This window comes from Rhipicephalus microplus, chromosome X (assembly GCF_043290135.1).
Source record: "Rhipicephalus microplus isolate Deutch F79 chromosome X, USDA_Rmic, whole genome shotgun sequence".
Taxonomy (NCBI): Eukaryota; Metazoa; Arthropoda; class Arachnida; order Ixodida; family Ixodidae; genus Rhipicephalus; species Rhipicephalus microplus.
This window is the reverse complement of record NC_134710.1, coordinates 25,037,960-25,057,941: the sequence shown is the minus strand read 5'-3', so window position 1 is coordinate 25,057,941 and position 19,982 is coordinate 25,037,960. Positions and strand designations below refer to the sequence as shown.

The 19,982-nt window shown below is 43.2% G+C and overlaps 1 protein-coding gene across 2 annotated transcripts in view; it reads left to right on the top strand.

Annotated features, from left to right (window-relative positions):
* The window catches only part of Grasp65 (Golgi reassembly-stacking protein 2), an 80,015-nt gene that overhangs the window by 12,236 nt on the left and 47,797 nt on the right, over positions 1-19,982 (top strand). For both annotated transcript variants that reach the window (XM_037426683.2, XM_075881991.1), the window contains exons 4-5: positions 3,490-3,576; positions 13,673-13,803. In XM_037426683.2, the coding sequence (XP_037282580.1) occupies positions 3,490-3,576; positions 13,673-13,803 (218 nt within the window). The remainder of the gene's footprint in view (positions 1-3,489; positions 3,577-13,672; positions 13,804-19,982) is intronic.

The window sequence follows — 19,982 nt, the reverse complement described above, 5'->3', positions numbered from 1 at the left end:
CCCCTTAATTGTCTGTTCCCCGTCTTCTCCCTTCTCTTAGTATATTTTTTTGTCATTTTACTGGAGTGCCTTGCGTTGTTTTGATACCATGGGGTTTATCTGCCACTAGGAGGCATATGTTTTTTACAATATCTTATCTCTAAACTCTACCTACCTAGAAAGTTTTTGCTCTTTCTGTGCTCTCTAGTTAAAGGCCCTGTTACACTTTTCCTAGTGATCACCGGATGACTTCATTAAAAAAGTTTCAGCTTTGCCGCAAAGGCGTAGCAATGAACACGATAGCAACAATTTGAAAGGTCACGCGCAGAATGGAAAGCAGATCAAAACGTGCCCTGCATTTCTCGTGCACAAATTACGCAGGAAACGTACTCACAGGTACGAATGCACGCGAATAAGCGTCTCATTTGTTACTTTGCCGAGTCTGAAAAGCGCGTTTTTTTGTGAACGGAGACTGCAATGATTGCAGTGACCTTTGTGCGCCCGGTAACTACAGCAAAATCGTTCCACGTAAAGTTCGAGGCCAGCCAAGGCGTACAATCCTCCCCTGCTCGCCACCGCGAAAAAAACGTGCCCGAAAAGTATAGCTCTCCTTCTCTAAGCCAGGCAAACTACGTGTAGGAGATTAGAGCGGGCGCCGCTGCGCGATGTGAAGACGTGCGCTCATTGCGCCATCTTTCTTCTAATGCCGAAAACACAGCAGCGGTAAGTGGTAGATATAAATAGCTTGCCGTTTCAACGGTGAAGAACGTTCTCCGGGGTGGCTCAGTGGTTAGCGCCTCACTTTCACGACGCAGAGGTTCCACGTTCGATTCCGCGCTCCGGAGCGTTTTTTTCTTGATTTTTTTTTCTTGCGTTTTCACATATATAGATACGTATACATATATGGTGCATGGCATCGACGCAGGCGCCAGCGGCAAAACATAGCCGAGCGTGTCCATATAGTTGCTACCGCAATAAAAAAGCTTATTGCCTAAGCTACTGCCACAAAAATTTTTAGAATTTATCAAGTACGAGTGGTGTTCCAGGGCACATTTCCGAAGCTTTCTCTCTCCTTTCGGGCCAGTGAGTGCGCTGAAAGCTACGTAGGGGGGAGGGGAGAAGCGGAAGAAGAATGACAAAGGGGTAAGAAGATGCACCTGTTTATCAGCACCTGTTTATCACCACGCGTTATGAACTGGGCACTCTTTCTTCGATCATGCATTTTACTTCAAATGTGATTGCGTGTGCGGACACATGGTGGCATCTCGCGGCGGCTCAGGTAACCATGCATATCATGGTGCTCTAATAGGCCAATGGTCGTGAAATTTGGGTTTATGGCATTATTTCTCAAGAGAAAGAGAAACGTTTTTTAGCCAGCTTAGGGAATTAGTTGGAAGTCCCAGGCCGTGTGTTGTGCTGTAATGTTTGGCTCGTGGGTTCTCTGGAGCCTCAACTATCGATTGGTAATATTTTCGGAACATGCTGAGAAAGTGTTGCAGGCCCCCTTTAACATGCTTTTTCTTCACTATTGTTTAGTTGTGAGTAGATTAAGCCATCTTACATTTTAATGGGCATGCTTGATAGCCTTTAACCAATGCCCTCAGATGATTGCTGCCTATGATGCTGTATCCGAGCCTTTGAAGGAGTGCTGGCAGAAGCAATTTTGTTGGCTTTTTTTTTTGTTTTAAATGCAAAGCAGCTCTTTGACTAGCCTTCGTAACGCTGTCCCTCCATCCACACCGCGCTCTCCTGGCCGCAGGTGTTAAGATGGTGCCAAGTAGGTCATGCCTTTTCTCGCAGTGCGCGCGCGTTGACGTCACTCTCTCCATAGCCTGTCGTCGCGCCTCATCTCTCTCGCTTCACCCTCCCCACCACTGGCAAAGCACGAGCCCACTCCTCACATGGGCATCATCTCACCCACGCCACCTCTCTCCATCTGTCGGCGAGAAACCTCAAGCCGATGGTGCACGCGCTGCGTGTGCCTCAAGAATCTCGCGGCGCCGACAATGTGGACAGCGCGCCATGGCATGCTTCCCGCTAGTGTGCGCTACCTTCTTCCCGTCTGTCGCTGGCGTTGCGATGGTTAGCAAATCCAATCACGTTCGCGAATGGTGACGTCAACACTGACAAGGCACGAGCCAGGGAAGTCGAATGCAAGCGTTGGCAGTGGAAGATCAGCGACACCAACGAAATGCGAGTCAAGAACACCGATCACGTTCTAGTATACAGACGGCGCACGGGCAACACCGAGACGCGAGCCAAGGAAGCGGAGTGCAAGTGTCTTCAACGCGTCCCGCCTCCTGTGTCTGTGCGTCTCATACAAAGGTTTACTCAAGCAAGCGCTACACTGAGTTTCACTTCAAACCGTTCTTCCAACAACCACGTCGACGCCTGTTTCAACCTGCTGCTTGCAACTCATCAGGGTTCTTTTCGGAATGATGGTCCATAGTTTTTTTTTTTTTAGTAGCCTTCTGACTTCATGACGACAGTACGTTGCTTCAATACCTTGAACATGTTCTAGGTTATTATTCTGTTCATCTTTTATTGTGACTATGACAAACTGTGTGCCTAGTTGAGCATGCTCATATTGCTTTAGATGTATTAAGCAGGATTCTACACATCATGAAAACTGTAGGTAGATATGACCCGCCATTTCATTCAACCAGGAAGGGGGGAAAAAATCAGAAGCACAAGGACAAGTCCATTGAATCACTTATGCTCTGAATGGGCATGGGAAAAAATTACTCCAGAAGACATGGTGGCTATATTAAAGAACTTCCCAAAGCATATTAAAGCTCTTGTCAAAGCACAAGGAAGACATTTTGAAACGGAAATTTGAATTCCTTTATAAAATTGAGTTACCTAATAAATAAATCACGCATAGCCTAGTTCATCTATTGAAGAGTTCAGTTATTTCGCATCACACTTTTTAAGGTCACCTGATAGTTTGTAATATTTGCCATAGTTGTGGCAATTTCAAGTTGTGAAGAGTTGATAATTTTATATGGAAGCGTAAAAAACTGTGGCTTTTAGTACACTTCTTAATTATGTGCATAATTTCACTTAGTGAACTATTTGGTGTGAAGTTAATCAAGATTTTCTGGAATTTTTCCTTTTTTATTTTTATCGATAATTCAATGCTTAAGTGAAAAGTATTAATGGCTAGAATGGTGAATCCAGACGACTGTATTGGTTTTGTTTTGGAAATAGGGTACAAACATTGCATTCACATTTCTGCAAGACCAGATTTTTATTGTGTTTCCAGTGTAGACAGTACTGTTTCAAACAGCATAGAAAAAGACATCTTTCATGTGGTTTCAACCCCACCGTTATGTTTCCGAACGACATGCATATTAGTAACAAACAGAAAAAAATGCACTGCAGTGTTTATTATACTAAAATGCTGCTGTTGAACAAGAAATGAAATCTACACAAAAGTATTTATCATGAAATGTACTTAAATATTTTATTTTCGATGCCTTTGCAATAGTTTGTCATTGTTGATTGCAGGATGTGAGCCCTCATTCTCCCGCGGAAGCAGCAGGTCTCAGGCCTTACGCTGACTATATCATTGGGTCAGACTCTGTGCTACATGAGGTAATGTTTGTTTCAGCATTATGCCTTGCTAAACTAGAGCCCTTCGTACGTTTTTTTTTTTTTTCTAAGAAGCTTCTAGATGTTCTATTGTAGTTCTTCTCTGCTTTTTTGAGAATCTTGGTGTCTTGTTTGCCTTCAGTAATTCCATAAGTAATCACTTAAAATTTAATGTTCAATCAACAGCCTCTCATGTGCCGAAGGACCGTAAGCATTTGAAATCGATTGTCATTAGCGGGTTCCACATATAGTTTAGAAGGACTGTTATTGCTGGTCTTTCAAATAATATGGTACTACGTTTGTATTTTAAGAGGTGATTAGACCTGCAGTATTATAAATGAGCCCCGTCGCGGTGGTCTAGTGGCTAAGACACTCGACTGCTGACCCACAGGTCACGGGGTCAAATCCCAGCTGTGGCGGCTGCATTTTCAATGGAGGCGAAAATGCTGTAGGCTCGTGTGCTCAGATTTGGGTGCACGTTAAAGAACCCCAGGTGGTCGAAATTTTTGGAGCCTTCCGCAACGGTGTCTCTCATAATCATTTGGTGGTTTTGGGACGTTCGCTGCTATATATCAATCAATCAGTAATATGAATGAAAAGTTTGTGCCGAATATTCTGTTGATCCAAAAATATTTATTAGTTGCTACTGTCAACTGTAGCAAAATCCTTTTACTTATTAAGGCTTTTATCATTTTTTTATTTTTGCTAATTGGAAGATTACACTGGTTCCTTACTGTATTGGAAATAACAATATAGTTGGAATGTTTTTCTTTATTTTTGTGAAAGTAGGCTCTTCGTATCTTTACTTCAGGTAGTAAAATATTTTCTGTTCTAATGTATATTTTATTTCTTTGCCAAATGATCAAAATGTAGTAGAAATAACAGGTTAATTGGATTAAAGTTCACTGTTATATTAATGGAATAATGAACTTGCATTCTGAGTTCTGACTTTTTGACACTAGTATTATGTTTATTAAATGTTCAGTATAAGAAAGGAGACAACATCGATGTTGTTGCATAAATGTACTTTGTTTGGGCCCTTTTACTATTGTTGAATATTTAAACAAATCAAATAATCATGCTAATTGCTAGTTAGCTTTTAATTGTAAATGGACGAGACTTTCTATGCAGATAACTAGGGGCTCGTTGTTCTTGAAGTAACAGTGGAAATGAATGGCGAAGCACCCTTCTAAATTTGAACAGCGTAGTATCCACCAGCCACTCTCAATCTAAAGAATGGTGCTAATCGTTTCAGCATGAGATAAATGCGAAGGCAGTGCTGGGTTGATGGTGCCCATGCATGCTTGATGATATGAAAACACATCAAGTGTCTCAATTTGCTAGCTTCTTCTATGTGAGAAATGTTTGAGCCCCGCCGCTGTGGTCTAGTGGCTAAGGTACTCGGCTGCTCACCCGCAGGTCGCGGGATCGAATCTCGGCTGTGGCGGCTGCATTTCCGATGGAGGCGGAAATGTAGGCCCGTTTGCTCAGATTTGGGTGCACGTTAAAGAATCCCAGGTGGTCGAAATTTCCGGCGCCCTCCACTACGGGGTCTCTCATAATCATATGGTGGTTTTAGGACGTTAAACCCCACATATCAATCAAATCAATGAGAAATGTTTCAGGATGTTTTGTTCACCCTCTACACATGTGTATACCTGATGTAATGGTTTCAGTATTGGGCTTCTGTGCTTGAATATTTTGGAAACATTTTTCAAAATATAAATTTAAATCACATAAATTTTGTGATTTATTCTTATTTTTTTCTTTTTGCATTAGGAGCTGTGCTATCACGGATATTCGTGCATGAATATTACACTATTTTCGCTGATATGACTTTGTAAAGCTGAGGAACCAAATAATAAAATATCCACAGTAATGCCACCATAAAGCAGGCTCTTTAGCTAATACAATATTAATAACAAGAGCTTGGATGTCAGCATGGTGATCAATCTAAATGCTTTTTATTGCACCAGAACAGCAGTTTATGTTTATCGTAGCGGAATGGTCTCGTTTGTAATCATTATTTTTACTGATATATTTAATGCAGGCTGAGTTTTACATTACATAAACTCTTATCAAGGCCACACCTTTTTACGTTTTGCTAAATTTGGTTACGGATTTGTGTACTGCTGGTAATACACATACAAATCTCAATTAAAATGTTGATTTGCATCGTAAGGCATAGATTGGGGTCTTTATTAAACCTTTAATGGTTACATCAGTTGCCATTGCTTGTCACTTGTCAATGTCTTTAGAGCTGCTGGTGCTTTAGGGAGTTCACTAGAGGCGAAGTTGAAATTATCAATGGGCCTTATATCGAAGGATTATCCTGTGTTCATTGTGCTAAAATGAAAACGACCAGTGTAGAAGCGCTGAAGTAGCACATTGTAAATTTAGTACAGACTGCTGGGATAGCTGCTATTCTGGTATGCTACCAATAAAGGAGCACTTGTCGCATTACTGGGCATCATTAGGGTTGTGCATTTTTCACATTGGAGAGCTGTTTATGCTCGGCAAACCCCCCAAGTTTTCTCGACGAAAAACTGCCTAGCTATGACACCACCTCGCATTGCCTCACAACAGTCTGGCACAGCTGCACCTACTTTGCTCACTAAGATACGTTTTCAGATGGTCTAATGTTGACTATTGACATGACCAGTTGCTTCGTGTAACGTCATGTAACAACTAGTTACATGAATAAAGTGTCAATGTAACAGCTATTCATGTCACATGTTTCCACCACAAACCAAGTATTGTAGTGTACACGTATCCCAGAAGGAGTACAGCCACTAGCCTGGGTCCGGTCTTAGCAAGCAACACGGCCGCGTTAACAGTCGCCTCAGCACCTTAGGAGCCGCTTAAAAGCAAGCGAGGTTGAGAACCCCTTACTCGCATCGCTAAGAGCGTGGAATACCACGTGCCAAAGAATTCAAATATCCCAATTTTTTTTCTGATAAAGCTATTGACGGTTTACTGATGCAGCTGCGTTGAGCAGTTTTGACGGTTTACTGATGCAGCTGCTTTGAGCAGTTGTTGCCACTTCAATTATGAGTCTAGTGCATTCGTTGGGGTGGGACACGAGAACAATGGATGGCACCCACATTCAGAACAATGAGAGGCCAAAAAAAACGTCCCATCGTACACTTCTTACTCTCTGGCAATGTTCCTGAAGGCTTACATTAAGGCACCTGCCTGTCTGACCTATGTACCTTTGCCCACAAGACAAAGGTGTACTGTATACCAGTAGTTCTCAAATGGGGGTCTGCGGGGACCCCCTGTCCGCAAAGCTATTTCTAGGATCAGCGAAACCCCCACAAGCATAGTTATTTAAGTGTGACTGTGCCACGTAGTGATGAACTGTCCAAAATGAAGTGATGTTGCACGTTTGATGTTTTTGGTAGCAATAAAATGCACCTGTTTCACGCTCCAGTTGTGTTAATTTACCTACGTAACCCCCCTTCCTCCCTCCCCTTTGCTGCAAGGGGTCCCCCATCACTTCTACTAGTTCACAGGCGGTTCCTGACGCATCCACAGCTGAAAACCTCTGCTGTGAACAATCCCTGTTGCACACTCAACAAACGTTTTATGGTGCTTAATCTTGCAATCGCCCACAGTGCTTCCTACAAGACCAGTTCAGACACATAACTGAGGCAATTTATTTAATGCAGAAAAAACGACCAACACGTGTACATCTTAGTAGTAATAAGTCAGTTGAAATTTTGCTTTCATCTTCACATAAAAGAGGAAAGCGAATATACCTAAGTCAAATAGCAAAGCAGCCCCAATAAAAAAAATTAGTTAAAGCTATATACAGAGTGTTCACATAAGTAGAACCAAACATTTAAAACAAAACGTTCAACCATGACTGAATGAAGCAATGGCATATGACTTACTGTGATGTGGTGCTCATTGTGGTATTTTTATATTACACTTAGTTGGTTTATTAGCTATGGTCAGTTATGCAACATTTCTAATACTCACTTTAGATCCGGGTGCGCTTCATCACATCGTAGAATGCATTTAAAAATGACTGAAATAAATTGTTGTTTAGCATGTTGAATATTTTATAGCTCTTAAAGCATGCCAAGTATCAAATAAAACAATGTGATTGCTCATGCGATATCATGCTGCAACGCTCCTAAAGGGGCCCTTGCAACATCTTTTGAGCATGGTCAGAAAACTGCCGGTGGGTAGTCAAGGCTGCCGAGAACACACGGGCCAAATAATATAGCGCAGCACGCAGCCTGTAATTCACAATTCATTCTCAAAGTCAGCTAAAAATTGCTTTTTCTTCTCTTGACAAATAACGCTTAAAGCTAAAAAATCACTTATCACAGCCATATCAGCCATTGGCTGATTTGAGCATGGTGTGCTCTGTCGTTACTAGGGCCGCCATAGGACTTTAACACCCATGCGCGTCTGATCGCTCTGAAAAGGTGCTTATTCGAAGAAAAAATAAATAAATAAAAGTTGCTCAATGTCACATGGCATATGTGGAGTATTTTGTTTCTCCGCGCCATCCCTTCCTGCTTAGCTTCCAGCGATTTAGTCAGGATGAGAGAAGAGAGAATGAAATTGTAGCGTGCAACAAATTTTTCACTCCACTCGTGTGGGACTGTGTCTAAAAACTTTTGCGGCGGTGAATCCGTGAGGTGATGAGTTACTTTAGTGAATTCATTCCATGGCCACTTGAAAAAGTGTCGTAGGGCCCTCTTAAATGTGCATCGAACTAAACAATTGGCACACAGACTGTCAGCCTGTCACTTCTCAGAGAAGATGATGTTTCTTTGCGCGGCAGTCAGAAATGCTGACTCGCTCTGAAGCCCAAGTCGCGGCCGCTCATTTTGCCGCGGTCCGCTTGCCAGTTGTCCTGCTTGCAGCATGTCTGAGAGGATTAGGATTTAGATGTTATAGGTTGCTGGTGAGTCTAGCAAACCAGGCAGTTTTCCTCCACCTATTTCTTTTTTCTGATCGTATTGAACTAATATCCTTTATAAAGCGAAGCATGGGCCTGTGAGCTATTCGGTATACTGCGCTGCAGCACAATAGCATACGAGCAGCGACCAGGTCATATTTCTTCGGCATTCTTTAAATGCCGGAAAAATCTCTACGTAGCATGTACCTTTCCTCAGAAAATCAGATCTGTTCTTTCCAAACGTCATCTAAAACATAAAGAAATGCACTTGGCGCCAAAATGAATACTGTAAGCTCTTATTAAAAAGAACCTGCAGGGACCAGGAAAATATGTTCCATTTAACAGGAGTTCCGTTTACTGAGAGATGAATATGGGGGCAAAATACAAGTATGAGACCTATCATATCAGAGGCAGTTGTTCCATTCAGGCAGAATTTCTGTTTAACAGATTTCCGTTAACTGAGAGTCTACTGCAACAGAAATGTTACATTGTTCATACTAGTTAAGAAATTAAGTGCAATATGAAAATATGATTATGGGAGCCACATGGTGGTAAATGCCAGCGGCGGTTTTATTCAGTTAAGGATAAGCACTTCATTGGAAATACCTTTTGGCTACATTCACGCAACACCCTTTATAAACACAATAAAGGCAGCACCCCTTAAAGCTATGAAAGTACGACATGATGCGTCAACCTAATTGTTAAAAGTTGGACAAGTGAAATCTCGGTGCCTATGGAAAATAGCACTTAAGGTCTTGATTGATCGATTGATATGTGGGGTTTAATGTTTCAAAACCACCATATGATTATGAGAGACGCCGTAGTGGAGGGCTCCGGAAATTTGACCACCTGGGGTTCTTTAACGTGCACCTAAATCTGAGCACACGAGCCTACAGCATTTCCGCGTCCATCGAAAATACAGCCGCCACAGCTGGGATTCGATCCCGTGACCTGCAGGGCAGAACTTAAGGGCTTGGGATGTTGATGAAAATCAGCATTGCTTGGTATTATGTTTCTCAATTCTCCTTCCCAACATTTCAAGATTTATTTATAATTTCCATTTATGCTATTTCAATAAATCATAAACAGAATTTCTGTTCCTGTAAGCACTAGTCATGCTCAGATTACTTTACGTTTGCCCTAACATCGCTTGAACAGTAAAATTGCATGGAATGTAGATATGTAAGTAGTAGCAGTGACGCAATTAATACACGGAAAAAGAAGAGAAGAAATCGAGGAGAAGGTTACAAAAGACTTCGTACAGTTAACAAACGAGGGAAAAATTACACAGAGGTCTAGGTAGTGTGTGGGACGTAAATGGAAGACAGAAAAGAGAGCACTTGTGCGAACAATCAAGCCATAATTTAAAAAAAATGAAGAAATTTCTTGTGCAATTTAGCATGAAGAACAAAGATGCAGTATGTCAAAATATTATCTGTTATGTATATTGTTGTATTGCATATAGCATTGACGCCAAACGACGGATGTTAAAATCTAATGTGTGTAAAGTTAATTTCATAGTGTGCAAGTCAACCTTACACGGACGATATCTGTCAAATCTCTGCTTGAAAGCAGCGAGGCGCAAAGCAAGCACATTCTTGCATTTTTTGAGATTTTGCAACGAAGCACCACACAAACAAGCTTTCGCGACAGGCACCATGCAAAGAAACTAAGCCGCGTCTGAATTTGAGTGAAAGATGCCTTGCACATCATAGTATGCAGCAGAGTATGCGGCTACAAACAACGCTCTCGGCACAGACCCAGCTGAAAACCGTTTCAGGGTCCCCTAATGTTGGGGAGCAGGTCATTGTAATTGTCTTTTTGAAACCTTGGTTTGATGAGGTAGCTTGTAGAAGTAATCAAAAGTTTGGTTACATAACGAGTAGACTGGTCATCACAATATTCAGTTTTATAAAGTATGAATTGTAAACTTATTTTTTTTTACCGGCTGTATTTAAGGGATTACCGTATTTACTCGCTCAATGAACCGACCAATTTTTTTTTTTTTTTTCACAAAAGTTGACGCCAATTTGAGGGAAGGGTTCAATACGTGAGAAAAAAAAGTCACGGGTGCATACCTGCCAAGTCTCCCGGATGGGTCGGGAGGCTCCCGGATTGTGACTGTTTTTTCCCGGTTGTACGGTTTTCATGAAAATCTTCCGGAAATCGAAATTTCTGTGCGTGATCTGGTCGCATTGACAAAAAAGCAGCTCAATCCGCTTCAGGCTTTTCAAACCTACCCCATTTTATTATAAATTAATATAAGAGGCGTTAATGCAAGCGTACAGTGTTATCTCTGTGATGCAAAACCGCGGCAGATACAAATTCTTGAAATTCGCCAGTCAAATTTTACTATGTTCATTGGGCCTCAATTTGAATGCTCTGAACACATTTCGTAATCGCAGCGGATGATACGAAATTTAGTTAGTAAACCGCGGTACGAAGGCCGAGAGCAGCGTACTCGAAGCTTCGGAAGTACGTTTGCGACCGGCGCACGCACCGTCTTCTACAGTGCGTGTGATTGTTGTTGCCACAACCGCTGTGGACGAAACCGCGGTCGCTCTTGACAGGATCATGTACGGCGACGACGTAACTGACAGAACCCCAAAAGTGTGCGCTCAACCAGTCAAAGCAACACTGCTTTCCGCAAACTCTGCGAACACAACTGAGGCAGATGCTATCGTAGATGGCATAAAATGACTTAGTTTTGAAGGCGCGCGTGCAGCCATGCACATGGGGATTGTAAAATGAACTACCGTTTTCCGCAACCGCCACGCACAAAACCGCGGTCGCGGCGACGTGATAGCGATCTACGATCTCCGAGGGCATTCAGCGGTAGGTTAGTAAATACGTAAAAAATAAAAAAAAGTAACAGTTTCGCCTGAAGGGCGAAGCAATAAATATGACAGCAACAACTTGGAATGTAACGCTGAGAACAGCAAGCAGATTGAAACTTGCAGCGCGCTGCTCACACACAAATGACGCACGAAAACGATACTCGCAGGACGAGAGTGAACTTCAACGTTTACCGCTCGACACGTAATGCGCTGTTTAAAAAAACTATGCACGTTACATAATTGCAGGTACAGATGAGTACAAACTAACAATTAAGTGTCCAGTTGTTATACCTCGCTGTGTAGAGAAAAGCACGCTGTTTTCGTGAAAGGGGCCTGTGCAGAGACCAAAGTGACCTTTATGGGCCTGGAAACTAACGCTTTCGTTTAAGTGAAAGCCAAAGGCACACGATTCCCCCACCAAAGGATAAGCGCGCGCGCACAGGCATCCATTCATGGGGCAAAGTACACGTGAGAGATAAGCACGAGTCGGCGCATCGTGACAAGCTCGGCGCCGAGCGCGGGTAGCTTTTTTTTTTTTTCTGGATGTTCATGTATATATAGATATACTGTGAAGGATGGCGGCGATGGCGACGGCAAAAAAACAGCCTGGACTGTCCATATAGTTGCTATCGCAATGAAAAGCGGCCATGCGCATTTCGGTGTTCCTGTCAAAAGAATCTAGTAGTGAGCAAAGCTTTGACTCGCGCTTTTGCGGCAGCCAGCTGCGCCGTCCTGTCCGTTCACATGTGTCCCAGGAAGACACACGCGAGTTGTTTTGACTAAAATACATTATGCTAGTTGTGTTTATTCTTTGAGACTTTCACCTTAGTGAAAAACTCTACCCTCGTGTGTTCGCCCACTCCTATCCATTATAAGACCGCAACGCTGATGTTGGCGCTTGCGATTGAGACCCCTCTCCCACCCCGTTTGTTTTTTGCGATGTTTTTTTTTTTTGTATGTATGCCCTTGTTTTTTTTTTCTTGTGTCGCACCCCCCTCCCTCCTCCCGGACTCAGAATCCTTGAACTTGGCAGGTATGCGGGTGTTACAACAGCAAAAATTTTGGGTAACAACTTTGCTTGTTTTGTCCCGTGAAATGCGTGACAAATCATTTTTGTAGCCCGAAGCTCTTTTTGTTTCCCCCCGTAACAAAGTTGCATAGATCGATGCCAAAGTGTCATCCAGCCGCCCAGTGCCAATGCTCCAGCGCAAGCTGTTAGTACCCCGCCGAGCCGTGTAGCTAATGTACCGGCCGAACGCGCCCTGCGCAGCAGATGTCCCATCTAAGTTCACAACGACAAACGCAACAAGAAAAATGCAGCGACGAATCGTACTGCACAAGTGTTGCAGTAGACATTGTGGGTGCAAAACGCGCCGTTGGCGCGGTGGGTGCAGCTGCACTTTGCATAGGTCTGAGACTGCAAGGGCGCGGCGTGTTTCGCCGCAGTGTGAGGGCTATTTTGGACGCCACGTGCTTTGTTTTTTTTTTTGCTGCTGTGCTTGTGGGGCACTATCAACAAAGAGGTTTCGCCAGCATTCGACAGATGGCACTTTGCCGTACAAGGTGCACCTTTTAAATTTTGATTGACGTCGTCCGTGCTCGTGCTGCTTGCATCTGTCTAGCATGGTTATAAAACTATAGTATAACTTGTTGGGCTAGTTGGTGCATGTCTTGATTATATAGTCAACGTCGCACCGAATAAACAACCACACAGAGAAAGAAACACACATAGAGCGCCTGTGGTGTCTATGTGTGTTTCTTTCTCTGTGTAGTTGTTCATTCGTCGTGACGTTGACGATATAATCAAGACTTGCAAAACTATGTTTGGCTTTCATTGCATTGTTATTTTGTGATATAATGGCTTGATTTAACGTTTCGATCGTTAACAGCACTGGCTATCATACCGAAATAAAATGAACAGATACATTAAAGAAGTTTTTTTTCTGTCTTGAAGGACAAAGGTAGGTTCATTATGCGAGTGGGCTCATTACGCGAGTAAATATGGTAATCTATTATTGCAGAACCACAGCTATCACTCGGTCACTTGCTGTGGTGATGTTTAATGCTGCCTAGTACACTTGAGCACTGTGCTTTAGAAAGGAGGTTTTGGTATACTACAAGGACAAGTTCTGGGATATTTTTTTTTTTTTTTCACTTTGAAAAGTTTATTATACTCTGAATGTTGCCCCTAAATGACAATACATGATGTATATCAGCACCAAAAAGTAGGCTCTGGTGCTTTTGACAATGCCTTTATTATTTTGCTGTATTTGTTCTCCTTCTGAATTTGCATTGTTTGCCCTTTTTCTTTTTTTTTTTTTTTTTTTTTTTGGAAATCTTGCAGTCTGAAGACTTGTTCACACTGATCTATGCCCATGAAGGCCGCCCACTCAAGTTGTATGTGTACAACACTGACACTGATGGTTGTCGAGAAGTTACCATCACACCTAACATGTCTTGGGGCGGTGATGGCAGGTATGTGGCAGTGTCTTAAAATAGTCATAAGTTTTCACTGTTTGTTTTTTTTTTTGGGGGGGGGGGCTCTTTTTATTAACTTCGAGAAGCATGTGGCTGATGAATATTGTATAGTTTGTAGGAATAGCTACAGACCTTGTTTATTAGCTTAGATTGGCCATGAATTCAGTCATTGTGGCAAGACATTTCTGGGCATATTTTGGAGCACTCCTTTGAGACCAAGCAGCCATTTGCTTGTGTGCATGGGTATCAGAAAAAGGGGCACTTTCAATGCTCATACCACACCACCACTTGCTCCCCATCCTAGCCCCACCAGGGCTACTCCCTTCTCTGCCTCCAACCGTGATGCAACACGGTTTCGCGCTTCCCGAGACTAAATCCTATCGACCCTCATAAATGTGTTGGGGCTGGGCTACAGTCTTGCACCTGTTATTAAAATGTTTTGGCCACATGCGATTCATTGAAACTTGCCCCACAACTTGCCAAAGGGTAAGTCATTGCGAATTTTTCACAGCAAAAAGTTTGTTTTAAGAAAGTGTACTAGATTGTGCCCCTAGTCTAGAACTTGATATAGTGAAACCTTTGTACCTGTACACTAAAATGACAATTAATGTGCACGGCAATTTTCATGGTTATAATGCATCTTTATACGGTTTGCTTTGAAATTTAGCTTGTAGTACATATGTAAGCTTGTCTAAATAATTAGCTTTTGTTTGAAAAAAGCATATCAGTATGCATTAAATGTTACAGAGAAGTGGAGAGATGTTTCTGGTTTCAGAGATGCACTGTGCCACTTGATGCTGTCAGTGCTTCAAGTTTCCAATGTGGAAGCTGTTGGCTTTTGTAAATAACACCTGTAGCTTATGAATTGTCTAAAGCACATTGGTGTTTATTGGGGTTTGTGATAGCACTGTGAAGTATGATTTAAGGGGGTAGAGAGCAAAAAAAAAAATGACACGTGTGTGTGCACATTGTGGTGTACACGTATCCCGAAGGAGTACGGCCACCAGCGTGGGTCCGGTCTTAGCGAGCCGCAGGGCACGCGTTAACCGTCGCCGTGGCGAGAACACAATACTGCTCAAAGTCGCAACACTTTATTGTGGCAACACTGAACGCAGTACAGCCCGTTGCAAAAAGGGGCGGCGGGAAAACAAGTAGGCTTATCCACGCCACGGGCACAAAGTACTACACGGGGTGCCACGAGCACGTCTCCGCGGTAAAGGTGATCCACGAAGACACCGGGACAAAGGGCCCGGTTGCTCGAGCGTAGGCAAAGGCGCTCGCGTTGGCTTCGGAGGGAGACGGGTCGGCGTAGCTAGGCCACGCACTAGGACACCGTACTGCCCTTCGGCCATGAGTACGCAGCGGGGCAACAAAAGGTGAGCGTTCGCCTCGGGCGCGAGGCACCGTCGGCGAAGTCCGACGAGCCCCAAGCGACGGGACTCGACGGATGGAAAAGAATGCGTGGCTCACCGTTTGAAGTCCCGGAGAGTATTGTCCCCCCCGCTCCCGACGCAGCGCGCGAAAACCTCTCGGGAGTCCCCGCGCGCGGCGCCACAGTCAACATCCGCTTCCGGGTGAGGGAGTTAAACGTCACTCCGCTCTCCCACCACGGCTGACAACAAAGGAGGGCAGACATGTCTGGACATGAGAATGGCAGAAAAGGCGGCAAAGCCCGCGCAAAGGCAGCAGGCTAGCCTCAACTCCCACAACATGCACGCATACACACAGTGATCATAACTTAGTGTGTGGCGGTGTGATGTCAGAGTTCATGTCATTATGATATTGTTAGGTCAGCTATGGTTTTGTGTGGTACAATGGCTCTATGATGCATTTTTTAGAGTGCAGCACTTTGACGCCCATTCCCGCATTGAGTGGTGTCGTCGTCGGTGGCATGATTTGCCCAGGATTGAATGGGATTTGAATCCTGGCCCTCTGCATAGCAGTTGAGGATTTTACTACAGAGCCACGCTGAGGCTTGAAAGCCATTTGCTAAAAGACCAGCCTATGCAGGTGTTATGTCGGGCAAGAAATTGCAATAACTTATGTAATATAGCATGGCAGAATAGTAATAAAATGACAACCAGTCATCACACAATGCTAATAGCACAAAGAGTGCGTGGTTTAGTGCTTCCCATCGCAAAGTGCTCATCCATAATTCTTCAACATCAGCCACATGAAGTATCAACTTATTTTACATAATACCTTACAGATGTAGATGTGCAGAGGGTACCTCGTTTATCCATAGAAAGACAAATAGGTAAGGGCGTAGTGAATGCTGTCTTATTGCTCGAAAATTGCTTTATGGCATAGTTGATACCTTGCGGAAAGGGAAAACTTCAAACACAAATAGCCTTGCCCCAACACGAAGCTGCTCTCAGAATTCACATTAGGCAGTATCGCTATCATTGGTGAATTTTTAGGAGCGAAGCTCCTTAGGCTCGCATAATTTCCGTTGTCACCATAGTCAAAGGTCCCGTCAGTCTGTGCAGTACATAGTGCGCATGCGCGTCTATACCGTACATAACGTGCATAGCGTGTCTTATACCGTTCATGCCGTGCATAAGGTTTTAAATAATAGACTGTACTGTGTCCGTCCATCTGTGCATGTGTCTGTCCGTGCATATGTCCGTCCGTGCATTTCTCCGTTCGTCCATCACTTTGTAAATTTCAAGGTGTGTTACGTGAACGCTTGTCGTGAACGCTTGTGCCCACTGAGACGGGGTCGTTCAAAATGGAACGCGTTGTGCGTGTTTCTCTTGTGTTATTAGAGAAGCTGGGCATGATAACGCTAAGCAAGGCAACGTTACTAGAATAAACTCAGTTTGAAAGTTCCACTGAAAAGGTGACCCACATGGCGGTCGTGAGAACTAGTGGCGCTGTAGTAAGATTTCGCTCCCGCGGCTGGCACATGTTGTGATCAGCAGTAGCGACGTGCAAGCAGTCACCGTGATGCATATTTTTTTGCACAAAAATGTGTTTGTCATGTAGGAAGCATAGCTATGAGGAGCAGATTTAGCTACACTGTGGTAAGCCGACTTGCTTTGCATCGGGCTCCAAGAGAATGACCACTCCGCGTCTTGCAACTTCTTATTTATTTATTTATTTGCCCTGTAAACAAAGCTAGACAGTGGCAGGGGCCAAGATAAAAGTTGCTATAAGCAGCTTGAGAAGCTAATACTATAGTCCCCGGTTTTTTTCGCCCTGCAGTCTTGGACTACCAGATGAACGATTGTAAGGGGCTTTCCTGTCTAGCTTTGAACGATACCCGAGAATTCATGTTCTTGAGCAAATACAAATTATCATTCCATTCTATTTCATTCCATTATTCTTCTTAATATTATATCTGGTAGCAATTGGATTGCCAGATATGGTGCAGGTGACGCCTATAAGTTTAATATATATTGTCACGGGGTCGTGATGTGGACGAAGGGAGCAGATTCATGTTGAGATGAAACTGTTTATTTGGCCGAACTTGTGGTCAGGAAACTGAAGGTCAGATTCCAGCAACCCACAAGCACTGATAGCGGCGAACAGGGCGTTGGCCGTCAATCCACTGACAAGCGCGAAGCGCATCGGAATTTTTGCGCTAGCCATTGCATATACTAGGGTTATTGCTAGCGGCGACCTAGGTTCCAGAATAATCTGTAATGTTGTTCACGAAGTGGCCGTAATGTTAACAAAATGATCTACTGCAGTCCTGAAGCTTCTCGAACACTGTAGGCACGCTTTGCATTGAGAATTACTGACAGTGAAATAGGGTAATAACAAAACTTGACGAGGGAATGTGGCAATATTGTGTGACAAGAATTACACAACAGTTACTAACGCAATATCAAAACTTGGAGGATGCTTCAACTTTGCTTTCAAGAGTAGATTGTGATATCGTATCTACGTGCCCAGTTTAATCATAATCGGGCCTGTGTGGATCACCTTCTCAATTAGCAGCCAGCTTCAGCCTCAGTGCAAGCCTAAACTGTGTTGTAAGCGACTGTGCGTGTAATACTGGCCATTTCAAGCTATCATAGAATGTCTACTACAAGTACAATGGTTTCTAAGAGCCAACTATGCCATAAATGTTTCTTTTGCGAATCAGCAAAAGGCCCACTACGCGTGCGTAAGACAATACATGAACATATCTTTGAGCGCTCTTTAATGGGTGGGTCTTCAAAACACCCACTCGTGCATTTTACATGTTTTGAGGACTGGCGTGATTCCATGCTTCTACCATGCAAAATTGCGTGCATTATAGAGATTCCTTCTACTAGAAGGAAAGAAGTGTTAAAGGAACACTACAGTCAAATAACAATTTATGTCAGAGTGAAAGCTCGATGTATGGCAACATCTAAAATGACAATATTATCTATAACAGTGCTCTACTTACCGAGAAATTAAGGTGAATGCACGAGAACACAAGCGCCGCAGTAGGACATTTTCAAAATGATCCCGACGACATCAGACGCGCCGCGCCGCCTGCAATTAATCACTAGTAATTGATCTAACTGCACTAAGTAAAGAACCTTCCGTGGATCAAAAGACGCAATAAAATGCTGATTGCTTGTTTCTGTTATTCATGGGGAAAAAGAACTGCCAGACGTTACAATGGGGAATGTCTCCAGTGGTTCAAAAATTCAATTTTTGCGTGGTTACACGGGAGAAATGGTGCCATCTAGCGGGGTGCAGTTGAAACAAAAAAAGGTCTGCAATCTCAAAAGCCAATGGCGGGAAATAGATCAATGGCCACTGTTGCTGCTTTCGGTCTGCTGCTACTAGCGCAGTAAAGCTAGGCAACTTTGTGCACGGCAACAGTGACGTGAGTCGGTCCGCTTCTTGAGGCGGGTAATTTGAAATGCGCGAACCCGATGCGGACCACTGAAACATGATTTTATTTCAAAATTGGCCCTTTCTTGGCACAAAAGTAACACTACGAGGTTTCTGGACCGCCATTTCAACAATCAACGTCAACTTAATAGTTGCCTTTTGTGTCCTTTTAACATAAGGGCTCGTTTGCTTGGTTAGTCTTAATATTTTTAAAAATTTCTACATTACATTCATCTTTCTTTTTTTTCCCCCGAATTAGTTTCGATCATTTGTGTGCCTCTGTGGTAGAATATCTGATTGCTGCGGAGACAGCCTGGGTTTGATTCTTACTCGTACTGAAATTTTTGTTGTTTATTTTATTGGGCTGCTTTCTCCATTTTTTGGTCACATATAAGAAAAGGTGATGTTTTTTAGCTCACCAATAAAGACACCGACACCAGAATTTTTATGAAAAGAGCTCCTTAACGCTGCCGCGTTCAAATAATTTACAGTGCTGAAATCTAAATATAGGTGCAAAAACAGTTGTTTATCCGACAACGTAATTTGAGGGTATGATCAAGCACACACTGAAAGGTAGTTGTAACTTCCCAAAAAAATAACCCAGAAGAGTGACAGGACGAGCGAAACAAGTAGAGACCATGTTACTATAATCTAGATTTGAAATCTGGCATGGTGAAGTTAATCAGTTGCATGCCATAATTTGTTCGTGATTGGGGTATAAACTAATGTTCACTGTGACGGATGGTCAAAGAAGTCTGATGTAATTCAAAAGGTGAGAGCAAGCTTTGCATCGCAAAGATAGAAGGCTCACTGCTAAATACAAAGTCTATGATGTTTAGTTTGAGAATGGCGGCATCGTAAAGCACTATCATCATGTTTTGCTGGACAAAAAGTTTTCATCTCACGTGTAAAGTGTGGAGCTGGCGCCCGGTACCCTTCGGTGCTTGTTTCTAGCATTTTCACTCCACATGTCGAAGCCCAATATTCATAACCAAGGCAGCCATCTCCCCCCTCCCCCAAATGCATTGTGCTCTTTGAATATCAAGTGCCCAGTTCAGAGGAGCCGCCAGAAACAGATCAGCAAGACAAAGGGCACATGATGAACAATGCTGTCGATACTGAGTTGCATCCCAGCGACATTCGATCTTAGTGGCAGGCTTTTTCAGCAAACCTGCCTCTATGATTTTGGCTGCCACTATGATCTTGGGCTAGTTGGTCTGGAATCATACTTCAGACCAACTGGCCCAAGTTTCCACTCTGTACATTCGATCGATTGTCAACTTTCATACTGCCTTCTAAGCAGTGGGTTTTTTTGCTTTAATAAATATCAAACCAACACAATTGGTCACATTTTATGA